The sequence below is a fragment of the Perca fluviatilis genome, chromosome 9, assembly GCF_010015445.1.
Source record: "Perca fluviatilis chromosome 9, GENO_Pfluv_1.0, whole genome shotgun sequence".
In the NCBI taxonomy this organism is placed as follows: domain Eukaryota; kingdom Metazoa; phylum Chordata; class Actinopteri; order Perciformes; family Percidae; genus Perca; species Perca fluviatilis.
This window is the reverse complement of record NC_053120.1, coordinates 13569286-13595558: the sequence shown is the minus strand read 5'-3', so window position 1 is coordinate 13595558 and position 26273 is coordinate 13569286. Positions and strand designations below refer to the sequence as shown.

General features: G+C 39.4%; 1 protein-coding gene across 3 annotated transcripts in view; it reads left to right on the top strand.

Annotated features, from left to right (window-relative positions):
• pde4ba (phosphodiesterase 4B, cAMP-specific a) overlaps positions 1–26273 on the top strand; it is a 196789-nt gene that overhangs the window by 111413 nt on the left and 59103 nt on the right. For all 3 annotated transcript variants that reach the window (XM_039811827.1, XM_039811828.1, XM_039811829.1), the window contains 4 exons: positions 17404–17598; positions 19957–19993; positions 20317–20387; positions 23340–23392. In XM_039811827.1, the coding sequence (XP_039667761.1) occupies positions 17404–17598; positions 19957–19993; positions 20317–20387; positions 23340–23392 (356 nt within the window). The remainder of the gene's footprint in view (positions 1–17403; positions 17599–19956; positions 19994–20316; positions 20388–23339; positions 23393–26273) is intronic.

Sequence of the window (26273 nt, the reverse complement as noted above, 5' to 3'; positions counted from 1 at the left end):
TGGATTGTATAATAGAGGGTGGCTCCAATAGTGTTTGTTACAACTGTCAAGTGCCTTTTTGAAATTAAGAATTTGGTGAAATTAAGTTTTTTAAAACTCCCAAAAGCTTAGTTGAGAATGAAAATAAGCAGCAAAGAAAGCTTGAAATAACTGATTGTGAACTGAGTGCAGACTGTGAAAAACTAGGCTGGGTCTCATCCCAGGAGGACTGTGGGTATTCTGGCTCTGCTGGAGGCACGTCAGGCTGCTGGCTTGGACTGTCGCAAGGACATCGTCACAAGGAAATGGAACAGAGCAAGGAAAAAAAAAATTACACTACAATAGTTTATTAAAATACCCAACAATATAAAGTTTGCTCAGCAACTTTGAGAAGTTGGTGTCATGTCATCTGTATTAAAGTAACTAATATTTTTCTCAATATGCGTACAAGTAATGTTAAATGTTTATTTCTTTAATCTTTAAAAACAAAATAGCCCTGATGGCAAAGTCTAATTTATAATTATGGAAGTGTGGAGACGTTTGCCTCTGGAGACGTCCACCTCTGGTTGGGTGGGTTCCACCTCTGTTACTTAGGGTTTCCTGTGGAAAGTACTGGACTATACTGAAGAAAGCAGAAGTACACAGATGGTGTACTGTACTGTGCTGCATGTTTGAATCATTAGACAGGTACACAAGGCCCATGTTAGCCCCAGGAGATAATTACTCCATGACCGCTTCCTCTCACTATGTTGTTTGCATGTGGTTTTTGTTTGTGCATAGCCTGCAACATATTCACACACATGCAGCTGCCCTGCACATTCTATGGTAATGTGGGTGTGCATGAATTAGCCTATATATGTGTGCCAGGGAGTGTTTCTCACATATCCAACTCGGACAGTAGATAGGCTTAAACAAATATTTTGACTGTGACTCAGATTCCTGTGGCATAAAAACAAAGATCACTGCCCCTTTTATCTTCACAGATGGGTTTCCTGGGTGCTGGCCCTGGGTCCCTTTTTTCATTTTCCACCTTTACTTCTTGTCAGGGTAAAGTTACCTCATATTATCTCGGACCAACACTGATTCTCTAGCGAGGACTTTTTCCACACTTAAAACCCCAAACTGTTCATTTGTGGAAACATAGTTTGAGTACAAATAATAAATTAGACATCACTCACAGCTTTTCATGCTGCTATTTGAGTGGTAAACTACATAGGGGGCCTTTTAGGTCAATGGAGGGGAGCAGTGTTGCTTGTAACATGATTGTAATTGGTCAAAACAAAAACACACAAAAACATTGTGGTTGAGTCACAGCTGTTGGCAAAGTAACCCCAAACTGCCTCAAAATATTGTCCATATCTGTTTGAAACTGCAAGAATTTTCAGTTAAACAAAATTGACCCTGAGGCTGCTCTTCACTTTCTTCTTATATGTTGTTACATGTTTAATAGCGGTCAGCATTTTAAACCAGTTTTCTTTTTACATTGGTGACCCTTTTTTCTTTCCAGCGCAGGACTTTTGAATAGCAGTGTTTTGTGCTTGCTTGCCCATGGGCGGGGTGCAGCTCTGTGTTGTAGAGTTTGTGGTTCAGCCGTATTTTTCTTGTGCAGTGCACTTTAGTGTGATATGTTGTTATGGAGATGGATACATAGAAAAATGTGGCGAGGACTCGTCAAATTCTTCCATGGTTTATGTGGTCGGGGGCTTATAAATTCTGAGTGACTGGCCAAAGATGAAATTAGCCGCCGTAGCTGTGGAGTGGGTTTGATGGTGATGATGGTGATTATTGCAATTAAGATAATTACGAGGATGATAACAAGTGGTAGTACGGATGGTTAGGAGGATCACAAGGAACAAGAAGATGGTGACTCTGGGGCTGATGATGATGATGATGATGATGATGATGATGATGATGATGATGATTGGGGGCAGGATGGTAAGGGTTAAGATGATGGTGGTATCTATAGTGGTAGAAGAAGTATTCAGATCCTTAACTTAAGTAAAATTACCATTACATTCATGTAAAAATACTCAATACTCAATACATTACAAGTAAAAGTCCTGCATTGAAACAAAGTACAGAAGTATCCGCAGCAAAATGTACTTCAAGTATAAAAAGAATCTAGTAAGTTAAGTAAAATTGCTCGATCTGCAGAAAAATGGCCCATGTGACTGATTTGTATTCATTACACTGTTAGATAGTTGCAGCTAATACTGATGCGTCAATGGGTAAGGAGTGTTGCTAGCTAAGGTGGAGCTGGTTTATGATAAGTATTTTTTTTATATAAGGTTAGGTAGTTTGGTCCAAGGTCCCATAGGGTTTGCTACACAAATGTGATTGATTTTGTTTGTGAAATGTTGGATAACTAGAACAGTTATTCAAATGAAACAATCTGATGTGGTTTTGAGAGGAAATCACACTTGAGACATCTATAGGTGACAAGGAGCCCCATTTGATAAGTTTATTACATATTTATTTAACAATTAAGCACAGTACCTGAATCACTTTCCACCGATGGATCTCTAAGAAAATTGCTTTACTGAACAGAAAGTTATGGATTTAATGGAGTTGTAGTTCCAGCACACACCGTTCAATGAGCACAACAGAGAGAAGTCAGGGACTGTGGCTGCGAGTCGCCCGACTCTGTACAGACCAGTGAATGTAATGGAAAAGAGATGCCGCACTGCAATTTGCCAGCTCAAAGCTAAAGCAACGTCCTGCTATGTTTGTCTGACTTTTTCCACTTTTCACTCTGTCAGTTCACTCATATTCTCTTTGTCTTCCTCCCAGGTAAAAGTATATTTCAGGTCTTCTCTTTCTAGTGTCCACCACTCTGTCACCCTTCTATACATGATCTCTGACCTAAATCTGCAGCTCCACTCGATTTCACAGAGCTATAAAAAGAGTTTCATCTCATTGTTTATCTGTCCGGTGGCAACTATTCTGTTTTGGTTTCCTTTTGCTGCACTTAGCGTTCTATCATCACCATAGTCATTACACCTTTCGGCCAGTTCTGCTTTGTTTCCTGAAATCGTGTGACATGCTGCTTCGTATTTAGACTGTAAATGATTACTAAATGAGAGCATCTGCTAGATGACTTTGTACCTCAATGTGCATGTATGACTTGGCTCAAGTCCTGATTACATTAGTGGCCTAATTTCTATTAATAAGTGCTGTGTGTAGTTGGATTCCTGAGTTTTCTTTTTTTTCTGGTCACTCACAAATTAGAAAAGGCCGAGGACATATTTGATTCTCAGCGTTGTTTTAACTTGATGTAATGCCTGTTTATATAAATTGAAGCCTGTGGTTTGCAAGGCAGGAGAATATATTTCATCTCCTCTAAGAATACAAGCTTCAACAAAATTGTCACAGTTGTTGCAACTTAACAATAAATGTTGTCAATTTGGGGAAGTGGGAAACAAAATGCAAACTAGTCTGGAGCCAACTAAAGTTTAACAGTTTAACAATAGAATTAGTGTTGTTTAAGTTGTATTTATAGTTGTTACAGGATTACAGCATAGCTTTGACATACAGTAGCCTCCTCAAACATTTAACTACACATCAGAGCTACAGAGATACCACATGGGAACCACAAGATCTGTGATTGTCAGCTTGGGCTTCCTGTGTTTTCCCCTATGAGTTTTTGATGACGGTAGAGACGGTTGTCGATATTAAAGACAACATTAAGGAAGTTGAAGAAAGAATCCGTAATCTGCAGCTTTTCAGTAACACAAACACATCTTCACTGCAAACCTTCTGCGAATGAATGAATGTGAACACAGACTGGAATGAGGTCATTAAAGGAGGATATTCAATTCAATTCAATTCAATTTTATTTATAGTATCAAATCATAACAAAAGTTATCTCGAGACACTTTACAGATAGAGTAGGTCTAGACCACACTCTGTAATTTCCAAAACCCCAACAATTACAGTAATTCCATCAAGAGCAAGCATTAGCAGTGGCTATTGCGACAGTGGCAAGGAAAAAACTCCCTTTTAGGAAGAAACCTCGGCAGACCCAGACTCTTGGTAGGCGGTGTCTGACGGGCCGGTTGGGGGTGTGATGAACAGTGGCGATAATAGTCACATTAAAGGTCACAGTGACGTCGAAGGTTATCGTGGAAGTTCATGTCATAGCAGGGCACATGGTGTCATACTGAGTAGTGCAGTCCCCTATACCGGATCCAGACTACTCTGTGCATAGGAACATCACAGCAGGGCGTTGCGGGATGTAACGGCGTGCTGCAGAGCATGGGTGGATGCGGCGGATGCAGCAGGATGCAGCGGATGCAGCAGGATGCAGCAGGATGCAGCAGGATGCCAGGTGCAGCAGGTGCGGCCGGATTTGCAGAGAATCACAGAGCATAGCTCTGCGAAGAAGAAACATAAGGACTCCGGGGAGTAAACTCCCCAGAGCTAGATTAGTAACAAGCAATTCTGGGACAGGATGCATACAGAAGTAACAAGTAGATAAGAGAGAGCAGCTCAGTGTGTTATAGGAAGGAAACAGCATCCCATGCAGTCTAGAATTGTAATAGCATAACTAACTACGAGGGAGAAGCAGGTGGGCCGGGTTAGGTGGACGCTGCAACTCCTCACTCCCTAACTATAAGCTTTGTCAAAGAGGAGGGTTTTGGTTTACTCTTGAATGTGGCGACGGTGTCTGCCCCTCGAACCCAGACTGGAAGCTGGTTCCACAGAAGCGGAGCCTGATAGCTGAAGGCCCTGGCCCCCAGTCTACTTCCAGAGACTCTAGGAACCACGAGTAGCCTCGGCATTCGAGGCGCAGTGCCCTAGTGGGACAATAAGGTACTAAGAGCTCTTCTAGGTATGATGGTGCTTGACCATTTAGAGCTTTGTAAGTCAGGAGGATGATTTTAAATTCGATCCTAGACTTCACAGGAAGCCAATGCAGAGAAGCTAATACAGGAGAAATATGATCTCTTCTCTTAGTTCTCGTCAGAACACGTGCTGCAGCATTCTGGATCAGCTGGAGAGCCTTAAGGGACTTATTTGGGCAACCTGATAATAAGGAATTGCAGTAATCTAGTCTAGAAGTAACGAATGCATGGACTAGTTTTTCAGCATCATTCTGAGACAGGATATTCCTGATTTTGGCAATGTTACGAAGATGGAAAAAGGCTATTCTTGAGGTTTGTTTTAAATGGGCGTTGAAGGATATATCCTGATCAAAAATAACTCCCAAAGTTCTGACCGCAGTGCTGGAGGCCAGGGCAATACCATCCAGAGTAGCTATATCTTTCGAAAACGAAGTTCGGCAGTGCGTTGGTCCTATCACAATAACTTCCGTTTTGTCTGAGTTTAACATCAGGAAGTTGTGGGTCATCCAGGATTTTATATCCTCAACACACGATATGACCTGATCATGTACAATACATCTAGGGCCTAGATTCTAGACAAATTTTTGGTGGTGGTATTAATCCTAGACAAAACCTACCCCCACTGTGGGTATTTATGACATGACTCCCGTTAACACACTGCATCATGCATACAGTAAATCTCCATTTACAGTAGGGACCATATTCATGGATATAGGCTATGATTCTTTTGATTTTTGATGAAAATCTGGAGTTGGGCTGAGTAGTGCAAATTACTGAAAGTACTAAAGATTGCTGAAATGGAAAAACTACTTAATCAAAGCACATGTCTGTTGTTGATTATTTCATACTGATGTAATCAATTTGGATGGTGTGGCAACTGAGTTTTAGTGCTGACGCAATATCTTTACATTGCATCATTATTAGTATTATTATTACTACCGCCAAGGAGGTTATGTTTTCGGTTCAGTTAGTTTGTTTGTTTGTCTTTCAGCAGGATTACGAAGATCTTACTGGCCTGATTTTCATGAAAGTTGGTGGAAGGTTGTAGCATGGGCCAAGGAAGAATTCATTACATTTAGGAGCGGATACACCTTGTTTTTCACTTTCGTTAAAGGAATATTTCACCGCTGGAAAGCTTAATATATCTTTAAATTGGGTCACTTATGTAGTAGAAATGTGAATTTTTTTTTTAAATTGGTGCCTTCTAGGCCGAGAAAAGCCAGAAAATGTGTTTTGGTCTTATATGGATGAAAAACACCAAATCCCAGAATGCACCTGCTTCGTTGCTTTGAGTCCACTCCCAAGCCACGCCTACCGCTTGACAGACAGACAGAGGCATTCAACTCAACTCAAGCGTGTTTTATTGTCATTTCAACCATATACACGAGACAACGTTTCATCGTGACTCAAGTGGTGTTACACATTTAACATATATAAAAACGACATAATATAAAAACGACATACGAAACAAGCTACATTTAGTACACACACTTTATAGGCTCCGTAAAGTTCAGCTAACACATACTAGCATTAGCGCTTGGTGGGCTGTAAACACCGAGCATAAACACAGCCGAGAATTAGCGTGCAATGTAGAATGGTCGGCATTTAACAGTCAAACTCCACCAGCAGTTTGCAGTTAAATGGATACAAATCACCACATTTCTGCACCACTCTGTGTTAACGCAGCCCACCTCTTTTACCCGGCGACAGAGCATCTCTAGCTCGGAGGGCTAGCAGGCCTGGTAGCTGGACAGTCCGGTACACTATTCAGGCAGGTTTCCACAACAACAAAAACACAGCAGTCTCTCAACTCACGTTGGGAGTTTCGTTGAAGTTGGATGTAGTCCAGTTTGTGGTCTAAATGAGCGGACACTTGCAAGCAGGATCCGTAAAGTTCAGCTAACGCATACTAGCATTGGTGTAGCTAAACACAGCCGTGAATTAGCGTGGAATGTCGAATGGTCGGCATTTAACAGTCACAAGCTCCACCAGCAGTTAGCAGTAGCTAGTTGGATTTTATTTCTACACCAGTTTGTTTAACACCGCCCACCTCCACGGGCCAGCGAGAGCAGCCTGGTAGCTGGATAGTCCCGGTGCCGGTACACTGTTGTTCAGGCATGTTTCCACAAAAACAAAAACACAGCCGTCTCTGAACTCACGTTGGGATTTTCGTTGAAGGAGGATGTAGTCCAGCTTGTTGTTTAATGAGCAGACACTTGCAAGCAGGATGGATGGGACAGGTGGACAGCTAGCGTTAGCTTTCCACCTAGCCGATGAGGATGTCCCCTTGCCGGCTAGCGGCATTGAGCAACACCGCTGGTCTCCGTGCAGGCGAAGCTCACGTAGTGTGCCGAGTATTCCGTCTGTAATAACGTTTCCTGCATATTCTCCGATCTGTACCGATGTATCCCGGTGGTACACACGTCCGGTAGTTTGAATGCAGATAATTGTTGTAAATGTTTTCTGCTGAAAACCGAGAGCCTGTTTAGCGAAGCTTCAAGATGGCTGACAGTCGTTTTCATTCGGAATACCTCGGCCAGACTCGGCAGTCCAACCCCCTGTGGGTGTGTTGAAAACATGCGGAAGTAGATCCTACTAACTGGCTGTAGTCCTTGCCTCTGGCCCAAAAATCTTCCGATGACGCAAAAATCGTCATTTTACGTCATCGGAAGATTTTTTTCCAGGCCCCAAATGCAGAGATCTCTCGTCTCAGGGGGACATGAGGGAGGAAAGCACGTTCATTCAGAAATACTATCGGGTTTCTACTGATACAAAGCTGAATGCTAAATCGGTGAAGTATCCCTTTAACATTGCAACACATTGCATGGCCTTGGCAGAGGTCTATGCCCTTCTAGTTTGAAATGAATCTCACATTAAAGAGTTGAGCAGCTTTAAACTTTCCCATCATGGGTAGAGGTACCCACACTGACGTGTCCAGACTAGATGTGGGAATAGATCAGTGTTTGACAGTGATGACGAGATAAATATCCTTTAACATTCAGATGTTTTGAGTCCTTGGTTGTTAAAGTTGTACCCTTTGCTCCAGTAGAGTTCATGTGTTGGGAAATGTCTGCTTCAGCATGTGCATGTTTAGACTAGCTCAGGTTATTAACCTATTTTTAGATACTCCTGCTGCAGATTCATATAGGGAAATCTTACTGCGATCTTATGGAGTGCAACACTTCAGCTGCTATTTTCACTTGGTCTGATGGGATTGCTCAATCATCCTTCTGGGGCGTTTCAGAGCTCTGGCAAATTTCACCGAGCCGGCAGGTTAGACAGAAAGGTCTTTTTAAGTATCCATTGCTTGTCCTGGGCATCTCTAAGTTTCTTATTCAGTCCGGTTTGTCTCGTGAAAACTGTGAAAACATTTTGACAAGACGTTCTACTAATGATGTAGTGGAAAAGATGGTTTTATCTATGATTCTTCAAGTCACAAGTTGGTCAACAAAAGTATAATCACTCATTTAATAACAAACTAGAAATTACTGTATTTTTAAACCATGTTTAACCCTAGGACAAACATGAGGTGTTACCATGGCACCTCTGTTTGCACAACCCGACAGACAAATGGTCACTGGTTTCCTCTCACTATAACACGCAGGAAGGAAGAGATTATTTCAAAGTATAAGAATGCTGTCTCTCCCTGTCTGCGACACTTTGTGGCTCCCTCTTTTCGAGCACAAGGGTCTGTTTCTTCTTAACACACTGCAGAGTTGTAGTCTCCTTTTTTATTTTAGCTTACTCAGCTAACATGGAGAGGTATTTATGGTGCAGGACAATTGAACAGGTCAAGTAAAAAAGAAATTCCAGTTAACACTGATTTTATGATTTGCAGGTCAAAAGACATCTTCATGTCTCGTTTATTTCTAAATTTGTTTGAAACATGAACGTTTTTTTCAGACCTCTTGGTTACATTTTTAGCCTTTAAATGAATATATGTCAATGTGTGCATTTATGACACTTCTTAAATCTTTAGTGCATAACTTTTTTATAATAATGAACGTCCGTTACATTCAAGCCATTGCCAAATTAGTTGATACAAAGCTAATTAAGAAGTTCAGCTCCACAAAACTGTCTTTGTATTTCTCAGTATGGCTATGTTCAGTAGATTGTTTCATCCAGTGACTTTCACGCGCAGAAACTTGAGTATAGATAAATACCTCTTCTGAAGAGTCCATCATGTTTTTTTAATCCTCCATGTCCTCCTTGGCTACTAGCAACTGCGTGGAGGAGCGGGGGGGGTGCGCGATCACGGAAGGCTTGTATCATGTAGATGCGCCCACAGTGTTGTTGTCATTATTTAGAATTCCTCATGGGGGAGACAGAAACTACGCACTATAGCTTTAACACACACATCTAAATGTCTTTTGACCTGCAAATCACAAAATCTGTGTCACCTGGGATTTCTATATTTTACTTTGCCTGAAGTATTGAATTTTCCTGCATCATAAATCTTTCTTGATGCTCAGCTGAGTAAGCTAAAATAGAAAAGGAGACTACATCTCTGCAGTCTGTTAGAAGAAACAGACACAAAATTGATGCAAACTTCTGGGACCAGCGACTTTGAAACTTGTCTGACATTATCTGATTTGTTCTTCAGTGATACATTTGTTTATTTTTCCTATGTTTTTTAAAAGAATCATAATATTAAACATTGTAAATAAAGAATTTTTTTTTTTTTTTTTTAAAAAAAAAAAAAATCCCTTTTTTTAGTTAGAAATTTAATTGTATTTCAAAAAAAAAAAAAAAACAAAAAAAAAAATTTTTTTATAAAAAAAAAAAAAAAAAAAATTTAAAAATTTTTAAATTTAAAAAAAAAAAAAAAAAAAAAAAAATTTTTTTTTTTTTTAAAATTATGTCCGCCCCCAATCCATCTCAGCAATACTCTATCCCACAGGGTGTAACATAATAAATAAAAAAACACTCCCCACACACCTACAGTCACATGAATCAACATGCAGGATACTGAGTTGTCCCAGTTGTCCCAGTCTACCAGTAAATGAGACTGAAAGTACTGGCCAGTGACCTGAAACAGCACCATTGTCTTAGAGCTGGATACTGGAGTCATTTCCCACAATGTTTTCAGTTTAGTCTCTGTTTCTTGTTACTCTTGGCTATTTTACCACAGTAGCTGCTGCCTAGTCCTGAATTCTACCGAATTTCAAATGAAGACTCTTTCTAAGAAAATATAGTTTATGCTTGACGGATCAGTTGCTAGTCTACATCAGAGAATGTGGCCTGTAATGTCTGCTTTGTCAAATTATGCACCAATTTGAGCTTGTAAGTTAACGTTTAGTACAAGTTTTTTCTTTAACCTTTTTGGTCAGCTCGCAGTGCAATGCAGAATCAAGTTTGGCTTCCTAGTACATGTTCACTGATTACAATCCAGTATTTATTATAATATTTTCCAGTTATCCTGATCCACATCTGCTTTTATGTGTTACGCACATCTTTACTATCTCCCCTGCACATATTCTTTGTACTTTAAATTTTATACTGTGAGCTTTTGCTGGTCAATATTTTGCACATTCCTGCACAAAACTGTACAGCTCTTCCACTTTAATAAATTTGTATAGTCCAAGCCGAGATCAGATGGAGATTTTCTAACTGTACCTGAAATAAGATCCAGATCAAGTAAGGTACATAACAGACAGTGTACAGGGCTTCTGTAGAAAGGAATAAGTTACCAAACAGTATTAGAGAATCAAATACAGATATACCTAAGGCAGACTATTAGTGAATACACTCCTCTTCCTTGACATTGTCTTTAATTTCATGGATTTAACTTTTATGGATGATTGAACCAATGTAGCTACTGTAGAAGTTAATGGGATTCACGAAAATGAACTAATGAACATTGAGAGAACTTCTCAAGTTATCTGTCAGTTTATAGTCTATCGTCGTTTGGGCAAGTCCATCACTCAGTCAGTCTGCTCATCCGTCAGACAGATGCAGCTGGATCATGGGAAAGGAATGTAGTGTCATCCTAGCAAATTATTTTAGGGTCAGAGGGAGCGCTTCCTGATTGTTTTAGTAAAAATAACACCAAAAACTTAACTGACTCAGCCTATGCAATACCATAATGACCATAATTAATTGGAAAATGTCGATCCTTAAGGAATCAATGTCCCAAGTAGTTTTTTGGAAAAAAATACAGAAGACATGCCATCCTGTAAAGACATATAAACACAACTGTGCGTCATTAAATCCTTTGACGCTTTGATCCTTTTCATGCTAGTTTGACTGATCATTTCCCTTCTACCTAGGAAGCTCACAATAACGCATTTGGCCTCGGGTTATCTTGATCTCCCAGCAGTCCTTGTTCTCATCCTGTCTCTGAACAGATGGCATGCTTCTGGTTGACTGAGCAAGAACTTGAATTTTCTAATTGTTTATGTTAAGATATAAAGTATGTGCAAGATCCAAGTGCTGGTTTTTATGTTGTTCTGTGCATGAACTTCAAAGAGAAAGAATGGGAGAGTGGTATGAGTGAGAATGGTTTCCTGGACAAATGCACTAATCCACAAAACCACCAGGACACCCCCATTTCATAGAAAAGGGTCTTTTTCCCAAGGTCTGTCTTTGTGTTGTATTTTGAAGGCTAAATTCTTGGATATCTCTTCTTTGTCCTGTTAAATAGACCAGGGTAAAACACAGCCATAAAATAAGCAAATGTTTTATTAAAGCTCAGAGGTCTACTTAGTAGCTTTTGGAGCTTGCAACCGAGTCTAAGAGTCTTCACTTAGCAAATAAAGCTAAATAAAGCTGTATAAAGAGATGCAGTTCAGAAAAGTGGACCTTTGACTTTAGATTATTTTGTTACATATAATGTTTTCAAAGGTCAAGGATGAACTTCCAAGTTCAAATAGTTACACATATTTATTTTGGTTTTCCAATGGCCTGATGGGAGTTTGATAGTCGGGTGCTACCTGGGGAACAAACCAGACACAGACATTGGCATCAGTCACCCAGACATTCACAAGAGAGTCGTAAGTCTGTCTGTGTTCAAATGTTTTAAAATCCTCAAATGTTGGTGTTTGAAGTGCACTTTCGAGACAGCTGCTTTGTCTAAATGTCAGCTGATAGATTGGTTATTACTGTGAGTAAGTTAAGTGCATGTGTTAATCAAGATTCTTCTATACTATACTGATACCATACTACAGTAGTATAGTCAAGTGTTTCCAAACTTTCCCCCCAAGACATCCCCTCATTGCTGCAAAAAACTGCATACTTATAGTTATTTAAATGTTTTTTCATTTTGGTAATATAAATGTCGCCCTTGTTTTTTCCCTCTCCATTAAACATCATAAAAAATGTACAATCATAGAAAAATTGACATAAATCTTACAGGACCCTTGGTCCATCTTCAAGGCACCCCAGGGTGGTGTGGCACTCACTTTGGAACCACTGCTATAGTAGTATACTTTAATACTTGTGAGTGCTAAATCAGTTAATCAGTCAATCAGCAGAAACAATTTTAGTAATCATTTTAGTAATTTTTCAAGCAAAAATGGCACTTAAAATTAAATTAAAATATATATTTATAAAAACATGAACATCTGTAGATAAAATGTATTTTGTTTTTGGACAAGTTGTTTGAAGACCTTACCTTTGTCTCTTGGAAATTTTGATTGACATTTTTCACTTTTCTGATATTTTATGGATCAAATAATTAACCAGTAAGTTGATGATAAATTGATCATTATAGTTTCAGCCCTAATATCTCTGCATCTATGCAGTCATCCAACAGTCAACCATCACACCACCTTTATAAATCAAAGTCCAGAATATTAAACTACAAGTATATGTTTTATTCTTCATTTATTAATGTCCTTGTTAAGTGACCAGCGAACAGTTATAAGCATAATGGAGTTATTACAATTACAAGCCTAATGGACTTGATGTAGTAATGCCTTAGCATGAAACTATTCTCATTCTTACACTTGGCCATCTCCTGTGTTATTTCTTACATACCACAATAGTCATGAGCCCTCTCTGTTGATGGGGAGCTTTGATAGGGCAATCCACTTATTGTTTTATCCTGTTTGGCTTCTCGTAACCGCATAAATCAACATCCTAACACCTGTACCCCGACTGTTACCGTCTCACATGACACACATGAGGATGTGACTCGGCTCATTGTTAGCTCAGAGCTGATGTGGTTGTCTAGCAGTAGAACAACACATGAATAACATGGGGCATATGACAATGCTCCAGCCTGCCTCACAGCTCAGGTAGCTAAAAACACACCATGTGCAGTGGTGGAAAGTAACGCAGTACATTGACTCCAGTACTGCACTTCAGTACCATTGAGCTACTTGAACTTGAATATGTCCTTGTTCTTCTACTGTTACTCTGCTACATAGGCAGCATGGTGGCCCAATGGTTAGCACTCGCAGCAAGAAGGTTCTTGGTTCGAATCCAGGTCGTTCCGGGCCTTTCTGTGTGGAGTTTGTATGTTCTTCCCATGTTTGCGTGTGTTTCCTCCGGGTGCTCCGGTTTCCCCCACCATCAAAAACATGTACTAGGTTCTCCCTTGATCAAGGCACTGGCTCAGATCTGGAGTTGGTCCCTGGGAGCTGTAAATGGCTGCCCACTGCTCCCTTGAGGGAATGGGTTAAATTCAGAGAATGAATTTCGCTACATGTATGCGTTTGTGACAAAAAAGTACCTTTACATTTCAGAGGATAAAATTTTACTTTTTACTCCACTACATATATTGAACAGCTGGAGTTACTGGTTACTTTACAGATTTAGATTGTACATACATACAGTGCCTTGCGAAAGTATTTGGCCCCCTTGAACTTTTCGACCTTTTGCCACATTTCAGGCCTCAAACATAAAGATATAAAACTGTAATTTTTTGTGAAGAATCAACAACAAGTGGGACACAATCATGAAGTGGAACGAAATTTATTGGATATTTCAAACCTTTTAAACAAATAAAAACTAAAATATTGGGTGGCAAAATTATTCAGCCCCCTTAAGTTAATACTTTGTAGCGCCACCTTTGTGCTGCGATTACATGCTGTAAGTGCGTGGGGTATGTCTCTATCAGTTTTGCACATCGAGAACTGACATTTTTGCCCATTCCTCCTTGCAAAACAGCTCGAGCTCAGTGAGGTTGGATGGAGAGCGTTTGTTGAACAGTAGTTTTCAGTTCTTTCCACAGATTCTCGATTGGATTCAGGTCTGGACTTTGACTTGGCCATTCTAACACCTGGATATGTTTATTTGTGAACCATTCCATTGTAGATTTTGCTTTATGTTTTGGATCATTGTCTTGTTGGAAGACAAATCCTCCCGGTCCCGTCTCGGGTCTTTTGCAGACTCCATCAGGTTTTCTTTCAGAATGGTCCTGTATTTGGCTCCATCCATCTTCCCATCAATTTTAACCACCTTCCCTGTCCCTGCTGAAGAAAAGCAGGCCCAAACCATGATGCTGCCACCACCATGTTTGACAGTGGGGATGGTGTGTTCAGGGTGATGAGCTGTGTTGCTTTTAGCGCCAAACATAACGTTTTGCATTGTTGCCAAAAGTTCGATTTTGGTTTCATCTGACCACAGCACCTTCTTCCACATGTTTGGTGTGTCTCCCAGGTGGCTTTTGGCAAACTTTAAACAACACTTTTATGGATATCTTTAAGAAATGGCTTTCTTCTTGCCACTCTTCCATAAAGGCCAGATTTGTGCAGTATACGACTGATTGTTGTCCTATGGACAGAGCTCCCGCCTCAGCTGTAGATCTCTGCAGTTCATCCAGAGTGATCATGGGCCTCTTGGCTGCATCTCTGATCAGTCTTCTCATTGTATGAGCTGAAAGTTTAGGAGGACGGCCGGGTCTTCGTAGATTTGTAGTGGTCTGATACTCCTTCCATTTCAATATTGTTGCTTGCACAGTGCTCCTTGGGATGTTTAAAGCTTGGGAAATCTTTTTTTATCCAAACCGGCTTTAAACTTCTCCCACAACAGTATCTCGGACCTGCCTGGTGTGTTCCTTGTTCTTCATGATGCTCTCTGCGTCTTATACGGACCTCTGAGACTATCACAGAGCAGGTGCATTTATACGAGACTTGATTACACACAGCTGGATTCTATTTATCATCATTATGGTCATTAGTCAACATTGGATCATTCAGAGATCCTCACTGAACTTCTGGAGAGTTTGCTGCACTGAAAGTAAAGGGGGCTGAATAATTTTGCGCCCACTTTTCAGTTTTTATTTGTTAAAAAAGTTTGAAATAGCCAATGAATTTTGTTCCACTTCATAATTGGGACCCACTTGTTGTTGATTCTTCACAAAAAATTACAGTTTTATATCTTTATGTTTGAGGCCTGAAATGTGGCAAAAGGTCAAAACGTTCAAGGGGGCCGAATACTTTCGCAAGGCACTGTATGTATGATGAGTTGATATGATATAATGATATATCCATTAATAGAATGTATAATTTATAGTCTGCATAATAAAAACATTTACTTTAAGTACATTTTGCTAATATTACTTCTCTACTTTAAAGTAAGGATTTGAATGTATTTTAGTATTTTTACACTGTGGTATTACTACTTTTACTTAATTAAAAGGTTTGGATATGGAATGATATTTTCTTCTTGGCTTGTAAACTTTGTTATATATTCATCATTTATTTTACCAGTCTCTTGCCGCTGCATGGGGTCAAAAGATCTACAAACGAGCAGACTTTGTTGATGCTATGCTTTGTTAATGAAATGCCTTTTCTTGTCATGGAGGCCTGTGAAAATGTTATCCTTTTGAATTTCTTTGGTACTGTGCATCATCTTTATCGACACAATTAATGTGAAGCTCTCTAGCTATTATAGAACACAAGGAAAAAATATCAGACCGTTAGATCTGATTTGTGTGTTGTGGATGACTAGACTTGCCTTCACTGGCTCCAGAATTAGTCTTCTCCCCCACCGTGATCACAACACACAAAGCCAGTGGATTGACCAGAGGGCAGACCAGTCAAGCATTTGATCCAAACCTTTTCTGTGTTCCCCATGTCATTGAGTGCCTGTTACTCTACACATATTTAGCATATTAAAAATTCTCACGTTTCTGTATTTGATGGCACCACTCTTTTTTTTGCCTTTGTATTATTACTGATCCATTTGGGAAGTTTTCTGTAGATTCCACATAGTAATCCATAACATAAACATTATTTAACCATGTCGCACTAAAATGTAGGCCTGCTGCGTCTGCTGCTGTGTTTTCTATCCCAAATTTCATTATAATAAACAGATGAGGAGCTGGGTAGGAGCAGTGATCCAAGAAAAACACACAATATAACCGAAGACTCAGCTGCAAAAAATGTTTGTGACCTTTCAACAGACACTGGATATTTTGTCGGAAAAACACTTTAAGAATAAATCTTTCAGAGATTTCAACAATTATTAGTATTTTTCCACTTGTTTAAAGATCCCCTACCAGACATGTTTAATATAAAACATACTATGCTTTGAATTAGGCTAATCCAAAATCCAGAATCTATAAATATGCAATTATTGTTTTTAAAGAAAGTCTTAGTGTATGTGTGCTGGAACCTTTAATTTTTTATACTTGTGTAAGTTTTATATATTAACATAAGTGGCTTTCAAACTAGTTGTGATGTCCCAAAATCTTGTTTTAAACTCAGACTTAAGGTGGTAAAGGTGAGCACAGAGAAACTTTTCTCCTTCTGCAGATACATGTTTCTGCACAGTAAAGGTCAAATATCAAAATGAAGCTGGTGGACTTTAAGTTTGTTGTAACCAGCACCTTTATGGTGCGTGTTTACTATACTGAAGGGCAAGTGATGGCCATCAAGGCAGAACAAAGTGATAAAAGAAAACCACACAAACTGAAAACTACAGTGAAAAATGTCATACAAAAGACATATCTCACATGTTTGTTTGATCTCTGGAAAGTGATGTTTCCTCCTCTCCTCTTCTTTGATGATGTATTAAAGAGTTCCACCTCCTTTTTTACACATTCCTCCACATTCTCTTGAATAGGAGCCTCAGACTCACTAATTTCCATTACTGAATGAACACTGTGCACTCTAGCATGCCAGTCTGCCCTTTGTTGCCCGGTCATGTCAAGTCCATTCATGTATGTGTGTGTCCACTGTACATAATTATGTGAGAGTGTGTTACTGCAGATTATCTCTTAAGGTGTTGATTGTGCTCATGTGAAAGAATTGGTCATCCCATTTTCGTCATGCTCGACCATTAAAACCTTATCAAGTCCACAGAGCACAAACAAAACATTATCAGAAAAAGAGAGTCCGAAAGACTTGATGTTGTTTTTAAGATTAGTTGAAGGTCAGAAAAGGAGTGTTTCATGGCAATCTCAAAGTTTAGTTTACTTATTTCCTTATCAGGGTATTTCCTCTAGCTCAGAGCAGAGAGTTCATAAGATATTAGTTATGTTTGAGGCTAATGCTACCAGAAAACCTACACTAGGTTGATTTGAATCTTACATCTTCAGCTCTGCTTTATTGCTCTACGCTTCACAGCACTGAAGAAACATCTGCAATGGAAAAATGAACATCTTAAAAACTGTATATTTATCTGTTTTCAGTTTCGATGTGGAGAATGGCCCATCTGCCAGCTGCAGCCCTCTGGACCCCCAGGCCTCCCCTGGCTCTGGTCTGGTCCTACACACTAACTTCCCCGGTCATAACCAGCGGCGAGAGTCCTTCCTCTACCGCTCTGACAGCGACTATGATCTGTCACCCAAGTCTATGTCACGAAACTCCTCCATCACCTCTGAACTGTAAATATAAAAACTCACGCAAATACGCACAGCATGCACACATAGCACTAGTATGTACATGCCAGAGTCACAGAGAGATACATAGTAGAAGGGGGCATATACACATATACACATCTCTAGGAATATGCATATACTTATGTGTGTGTGTGTGTGTGTGTGTGTGTGTGTGTGTGTGTGTGTGTGTGTGTGTGTGTGTGATGTATGTATGTATGTATGTATGTATGTATGTATGTATGTATGTATGTATGTATGTATGTATGTATGTATGTGTATGTATGTGTGTGTGTGTGTGTGTGTGTGTGTGTGTGTGTGTGTGTGTGTGTGTGTGTGTGTATATATATATATATAAATATTAATGCCCTAACCTTACTGTTACCTACTTAACATTAATTTTAGTTTCCTTAATACTGTAGATACCTAATACTTTGTGCTAAATTGTATTGTATTTGCTTCTAAAAGAGCTCTGTGCTGTATTATCACTGAGTGAAAGAAAATGAAGGTGGTGGTACTTTTTCATCGCTCTGAGTGTCTGTGGGTAAATCATTTAAGGCTGCATACAGGCAAACAACCTAACCAGTAAGGTAGGGCAGCCTTTATGTAGCTTGAGATATTACTATTATTGCTGTGTGTGTGCACGGTAATATGACTCAGCTGAGATAATCAGCTGAGTCATATAATAATGATATAATAATGTGTTTTTTTTATCATCTCAAATCTTCTCTCATCTGAATTATGGTGGTTGAACAGTAAGCCAACAATGAGTGTATAGTGAAATACGTATATAAATATTAGGTGCAGGCAGAGTAGTAAAAACGGTTAACTCTTCTTTTCAGATGTATGCAATATTTTATTCACTCACTTATTCACCCATGTTACTGTTAGATGTCATTAGAAAAAGAAGATGTAGTGCACATCCATGTAGTTGCTGGTGCAGGACAAAAAAGTAATGACAGTGTTTATGGATAACACATTGTACCAGAACTGAGTTTTTTTCATCTAGGACTCTGTGTATCACGGTGAAATAAGAGTTAGCCTACATAAAACTTGAATTCTACTTATGTGGAGATGCTTTAATATCGTTGACGTCATTTTACAGATGATTTTAAGGATGACAGAAATGTACTGTAAATGTTCAAATGATAAGCTGTATCTTCTTTTGTACGACAATGTTTTATCTTTTAACTATTTTGCTAGACTGTGGACTTAGTCTGCAGTGAAGTAAATGAAGTGATTGATTGAGAAGTAAATTAAAACTATGGCAGAGTGATATGAGTTGTGCTAACATCACAATATTAACAAGAATTTGTTCTTACATCAATATCTATCATGGTATTTAGGATTTAGGCAAAATTGCAAGTAATATGAACAAAAATGATGTCCAATACAGGAAAGCCTCTTCCACTGTTTTGCATTATATTAGACAAAACCTTCACATGTTTATTCACTTGAAACTAAGTTTCTCATTAACATTTGCTTGGAATCATTCATTTGTAACCGCTCTGTAACTCAGAAACATGACATGACCATAAAGTTACCATACAAATCCACTCTAATTGGCTTTATGTTATGCCGTCACCGATGTACATTGCTGAAAATGTGTGCTGGGTTTTAGCATATGTTTGAAGTATTTCTAATATGTAATGAATGTATTTTATTGTGTTTGATGATCACATCTGTGTGTTCTGTGTTTTTATCTGGCTGCAAGACAGAAAATTCAAAGGTTGCAGGCAATAATACTGAATTATCCCCCACCCTAATTCAAATTAACTCAAGTTGTGTACAGCTTGGATACAAAGTAGTCATTTTTACAGAATGAATAGATTTTTGCTGACTGCAGCCACAGTTCCCATGCTGTTTTATTTACCATTTTAAACTACGTCACTGGATGTGCAGCTGGCTTAAGTCGAGGCTGTGCTGCTTCTCCACCTCCCACTGGAAGATCTGATGGGTTTAAGGAGTCCTCTACATGACTTAAGATGTTACATAACATGACAATGATGTGAACCCCACAGAAGAGTAATTCAGTATTTTGCTTTGTCTCAGCTTACAAAAATAGGTCAGCCTGAGAGCTAAGTGCCTTACAAGGTTACTTCCCATCGGAACAGAAGACTCCTGATTTTGACCCATGACCATCCCCCCCTTACTCCTCTCCCTCTTTCAGATAATTATAGTAATGAGGCTGGCTGGGTCATGGTACTCCTTGCTTATTGTTCTTACTTAACATCTTCGCTTTTAACCACCATGACCATGCTGACAGAAAGCACTAAGCTTTATGCTTAACAGAAAAACCTGGTATTCGGCGTTTACCGTATTTGAGAATGTTTCTTACCACCTCTCTCTCTGTGTTTGTGTTTGCAGACATGGTGATGACCTGATAGTAACGCCTTTTGCTCAGGTAAATATCTTACTGTCTGTAATCCAAAATTATTCTGATATTAACGCTAAATCTTATTAAGCAGCGAGGGCTGTTAAGAGTAGAGTTGCCAACACTGATTAAGCAAATTAAACAATATCAGTGCCCAAAGTTCAAATAAGCGTGTAATGTATAAGTGTATCATTTAATAATGATTAGCTCTATATGATTTAAGGTGTATTGCTTTCTGCTCTGCAACCAAGCAGAAACAAAACAAAACTGTAGCTGCAGGGTCAAGAAAAAATACAGGATATGAAATAAATATGGTACAAAGGATCCTAATCATTATTTCTCTGCTTTTGTAGGTTCTGGCAAGCCTTCGAAGTGTGAGGAATAACTTCACTGTACTGACCAATGTCCAGTGTGCCTCCAGCAAGTAAGTGCTAATGAATTGAGACCAGCAAATGACTTTTTTTTCCTGTTTTGACTCTGGCAACATGAGGAAAATACTTCAGAGGAGCCACTTGAGATTAAAAAATTACCTTTATATTTTATTATAAGCCATTATGGGGCTCTTTAATCAAGTTGAAGTCCACTCAGACCCTCTTGGGATTAATGTATTTGAGTCCCCTGTGGCATAGTGCACAATGGAAATAAAAATTACTCTTAAACTGTGTGCAGTAAATCTTGTGGAAATGAAAATACATCAAATTTAACCTCTTCAGAGCTTTTAAATTCACCACAAAAGTCAAAAGCTGATCACTCATTTAGTCAGCACATGCACCCAGACTGCATTGGCATTATCTCACCACAAGGTGGGGGTATTGAGCTTTAAACAGACTGAGGTGTGACGTCTGACACCACAGCTGCTCCCAGCACTCATAGTTGAGCTGCTAAAGCAGTCCAGCAAACAAACACACACACACACACACACACACACACACACACACACACACACACACACACACACACACACACACACACACAATGCAGATTTCCATCAGTGGGGTTTTAAACATTTTAGGGTAAGTGGGATTCTAATTTTAGATCTATCATTCCTCCTTTGTCCCTTGCGAAATTAAAGAATAGTTTCCTTCTATCATCATTAGTCAATTAAAATGCTCTTTAAGGAATTGCTCTGTTGTGGTGAAGCACAAACACAAAAATACCCTCACAACTAAACACACAGATGGAATGCCTCATTGGTATGCATTGAAGTATTTGTTGTCCCCTCTGCATTTATTCCGCACTGCTTCAGTGGGCAGCATCATATTTTTGTCTCAGAACAAACGTTTGTCATGATACAGACTCATGTCTCACGAAAAGCTCTGATACTATTACACGTACTACATGGTTTCCTCTTCATATATTGTATCTGGAAAGAAAACTAAACCAGAATTTTAACTTCTTAGTAAAAGTGTGTTATTGAAGGCATATATTCAGCAGTCAGCATATTATGTAGCTTCAAAAAGTAGCAGGAACATTTTAAACTCAATTTTATGCACAATATGGTGGTTGGTATACTAGTTATAAAGCAAGTTTTTTTCTGTACTTTCTCAAACAAGTGCACTTCAGTGTCTGTATATATCTATTTTTTATAACATGAGTTAAATATATAAGTATAAAAATCACTTTCCAACATGTTTGTTAGTGGTTTGCAAAGTGTAAGTAAGTACACGTTTTATGAACGTTTTACGTAAAATGGTCATTACAGTTTCCTAAAGCCAAATATGACGCCTTCATATTGCTTGCTTTGTGCAATCAACTATTTAAAACCCAAAGATATTCAGTTTAAAATAATATAAAACAGAGAAAAGCAGCAAATCCTCAAAGCGAGAAGCTGAAACAATGGAGTGTTGGGTATTTTCGCTTAAATGAAATTACCTTTAATCGATTATTCGATTATCAAAAGAGTTGCTGATTCATTTTCTGTCGATGAAGTGACCAATCAATGGACAAATCTATTTTAGCAATTCTTTAACACTGCAGCAGCATTCACCTCCAGCATCACACCTCCCAGTGGAGGAGACTGCAGATGCAAATACACTGGAATTATGCATGTAGGGCACTTTTCCCTTTATTCATTGTGTGTGTGTGTCTGTGTGTGTGTGTGTGTGTCTTAGTGCAGTTAGATGCAAAGAGCACTCTATTCATTCTTCCACCAGATTTATTAACACTCAGTTTGCTGCATTGAATACCTAAAGCTTGTCTGACCTACATTCAGCTCTGACACCCACACATAGACAAGGGGGGAGACTTAAAGAAAGACAGACACACACACACACACTCACACAAGTTTACAGGCATGGAGCGACATGTTAATGCACACATATATTGACCTAATTTCACACAGAAGATCAGACAGATGATCAATGAGTCCCTGCTGAATGTAAATGTATCAATACACTGTCAGCTGTCCACTCTCCAGCTGTCACTCTGTCCCACACACCCACACACACACACACACAGATCCTGCACAAGACTGCATTGTCTTTTGTTCCTTCAAGATGTCACCTTTTCACTTCAGCTACATGGCTAAAAGCAGCGAGGAAGCTTAGCTCTGTGAATACAGATGAAACGAGGATGAAACGTTTATCAGAACTGCCCCGACTACCGCGATGACATATTTGACTGGAACATCGGACTATGAAATAACAAATGTGCCTTCCCCTAAACTACCACAAGGCTCAATACAATAAAGATACCATAAAACAAAACACCTTATGACCCATAATTACAGGTCTGATCTCTTCAAGAACTGTTTCAACTTGAGTTTAACGTGACCCCATTTATGAACCATTTTATGTTGTGTGGGTGGGGAGTACCCCATGTTAATCCCCTGAGCAAACAAAGAAATATGCTTATTCACTTTCCTACCTAGAGTTAGATGAGAAAATGTCTCATCTCTGTACATTCAATCTAAAGCTACAGCCAGCAGATGCTTAGCTTAGCAGCTAGCCCTGCTCTGTCCTAAGGTTAAAAAAAAGCTGCCTCCCCTAAAGCTCACTAATTAATAAATTATATCATGTTTGTTTAATCCATTTGAATGTTAAGTTGTGAGCTTTAGCATTGAGCTGGTATTTTATTGACCTTTTGGACAGAGCCAGGCACCCATTTTTCAGTATTTTTGCTAAGCTAACTAGCTGGCTGAAGCTTCATATTTACCGTACAGACATTAATGCAATATCAATCTTCGCATCTAAGTCTTGGCAAAACAAAGCGTATTTACCAAAATGTGGAATTGTTACTTTAAACCGAATGTCTGACCTATTTAGTGAGAAAATGTGATCCGTTATTTGTGTAAACAATTTAAAGATGAAGAATATATTGTGCATTGTTTTTATTTTGTAACATCTTTTTAACTTTCTGTCATCTTTCCTTCTTTCAGGAGGTCGCCTGCAGCAACCACTCAGCCTCCAATCACCAGAGTTTGTCTCCCAGGTAAGAGGCTCAGAGGAATATTTTGCTACGTGTCTGACTTCTCTAACGCTGCGTGAAGAACGCGCCTTTTTTATCTGGTATATATCTGGCTCGAACATTCTTCTATCATAATTTTTCCTTGTTCTCATTATTCTCTCCTCCTCCTCTCTCTCTGCCTCTCTCCTCCGTGTGTCCTTTGCTCATGAACTCGCGTACGTGAGGACTTTCACTTTTTCTCGCCATCTGTCTTCAGCTCTTGTTGTAGTCCAGACTATTTTGTCATCAAGCTCATTAACCATGTTCAAACATAATTGAACTGGTACAAACACATATGCACACACGCGCGCACACACACACACACACACACACACACACAGACACACATAGTATGATCTTTTAAAGCAGCTCACTCAAAGATAACATCAAACCTCCCTTTTTTCTTTCATCGCGTGTTTGTGTGTGTGTGTGTGTGTGTGGGCATGTACACGTCTACAGCAGTAAGAGTGTTACAAGCACAAGCACATATAACTTTATGAGCACTATACATGTGTGTGTGGTTGCAAAGTCTATTGCTCGTGAATATTTGTCTTTTGGAATTCCTCTGTGTAATACTGGGATCTGTGACTGCTCACCAGCTCAGCCAAGGCCGTTTCTCACACACACACACACACACACACACGCACACACACACGGTTGTTTTACACACACTTTGTATGCATTTGAATGTGTGTTTACTATTTTTATTGTGAATCCTTGGTGTGTACAGCATGTCTTTTATTGCTATCTTTGTGAGGATCAATTTCAGTTTGAAATTTCATAGTGAGGACATTTCTGCATTGTGAGGACCGGTCCTATTGGCCTCACCTGAATCTGCAGCTCCACTCAATTTTACAGAGCTTTATAGAAGGTTTCATCTCATTGTTTGTCTTTCCGGGGGCAACTATTCTGTTTTGGTTTCCTTTTACTGCGCTCATAGCATTTTGGTCACAGCAGGCAGCTGTTTATAGTGAAAAAGTAAAAAAAAATGTTTTTTAAATAAAACACTGTACATCTGCAGAGTGACAAACAGCAGGCAGACTAGCTGCTGAATATCTTTAAGGTATTCTGGTATTTACCAGCTAAAGAGCCAGATAATCCTTCAGAAGATAATGGAGACCAAAAAGCAGGGCTCAACATAAAAAAAATCCCACTGGCCCCCGGGGCCAGTAGATCAGAGTTTTGCTGGACCCTTCTACATTTTTACTGGCCCTGAAAGAAATATCATAGGTGTGATTGGCAAAGGACAAAAAGTAGGGAAATATACGCCGCACCTACCATGAAGCTTCAGAAAATGGTTATAACCCAGCTAGCCACTGCCACTGTATGTTGTGCCATTAGCAGCAAAGCTAGACCAGGGGTCATCAACTACATTTTTCAAAGGGACAGAATTTCTTTAAGCAGACACTCCAAGTGCCAGACTTTCAAATAAAGAAAATAAAATGATACCTAATATCTTCTTGTTTGATATTTTCACTTTCTTACTAAATTAATGCTCTATTTTTTTACATGTAGTAGTGTAAGCAAACCCCTAAAACATGGATAATCCATAATGATAACTAGATAGGCTTAACTAGAAAATGATCTCAGATTAGGGGGCAGTTCACTGAGGAGTGATGGTTAAAGTCTTGATTACTGAAACGTAATCAGTGTCCTGATTGGTGGAAAATGCTTACAGATAGAAAGGCCTGTAAAAATGTCACTGTCAGAGAGCCTGAAGTGAAAAGTTGTGGAAAACAGCAGCTGTAATGATGAATGGACTGATAAGCAGGCTAGCATTCTTCCTGTATGCCTCATTTGAAATAAGACCATGTTGTTGCTAAATAATACAACCCGCAACATCATCAAGAATGAAGAACGCGGCGTCATTCACGTGCATATTAAGTAGCCGCATGTATTTGTTTTGGTCTTATAACACATCCATAGGTTTACCGCTCCAGCAGAGAGGATGGCTCATTTAGACAACAGCTACGTTTACAAGAGTTTGTCCAAAGTTCAAGATTTGTTGCAAATTAAGATAAACAGTTAGACTACAAACTGACATTTTTCATTTTAGCTCGTTTGTAAAGTCGCTATTTGCAGAGTAGAGCTGTGTTTGCACTGCACGGTGGACGAGAGTGGACAGCGCAGACAGAGCAGACTGAAATACCGGACTTTCACCCAGGAGACTTGGGTTCGCGCCCCGCGTGTGGCGTTTTGTTTCCCCGTCTCCGGCGTGTGTTTCCCGGCTTTTGTTTTCCCCCGTCTATGGCGTTTTGTTTGTTTCGTCCTTATTTTACGAGTTGGGTGTGAGAATGTGTTGAACGCACACACTTCGGCCCTGCTGTGTGTGCGCGCAATGCAGGCATCGCGGTTCAGAATCCCATCTATCTTCCAAAATGCAACGCTTGTATCCAAATTAATTGGTTATAAATTAGCTGAGGTGAAAATGTGAAATGTTAACATTCACACACTTCGTGCCATTCTGTAATGTATGACGTTTGCTGATGCAGCAGACAGAGCCACATTCATGGGCCCGCACTGTGCCCGACATACGTTTTTACTGGCTCCGGGCCATTGCTTATGTCGAGCCCTGCCAAAAAGAGAGATGATTTTGGACTTACATTGATTAGGTGGCCAGAAACATGACTTCAAATAGATGATAATGTTTCTCTGTAACTACTGGATGTATAAAAAAGCAACTGTCAGCTGACAAGTTCACATATAAACTTAAAGTGCCCATATTATGGTGTTATTTTGTGTCTCTGGTGCTTCCACATGCATACAAACTTTGAAAAAAATCCATCCATGCTGTTTTGAGTGAGATACAGTTTCTGAATGCTTCCTGCTAGCTAGCGTGCGACCTCGTTCTCAATAGCAAAGCACT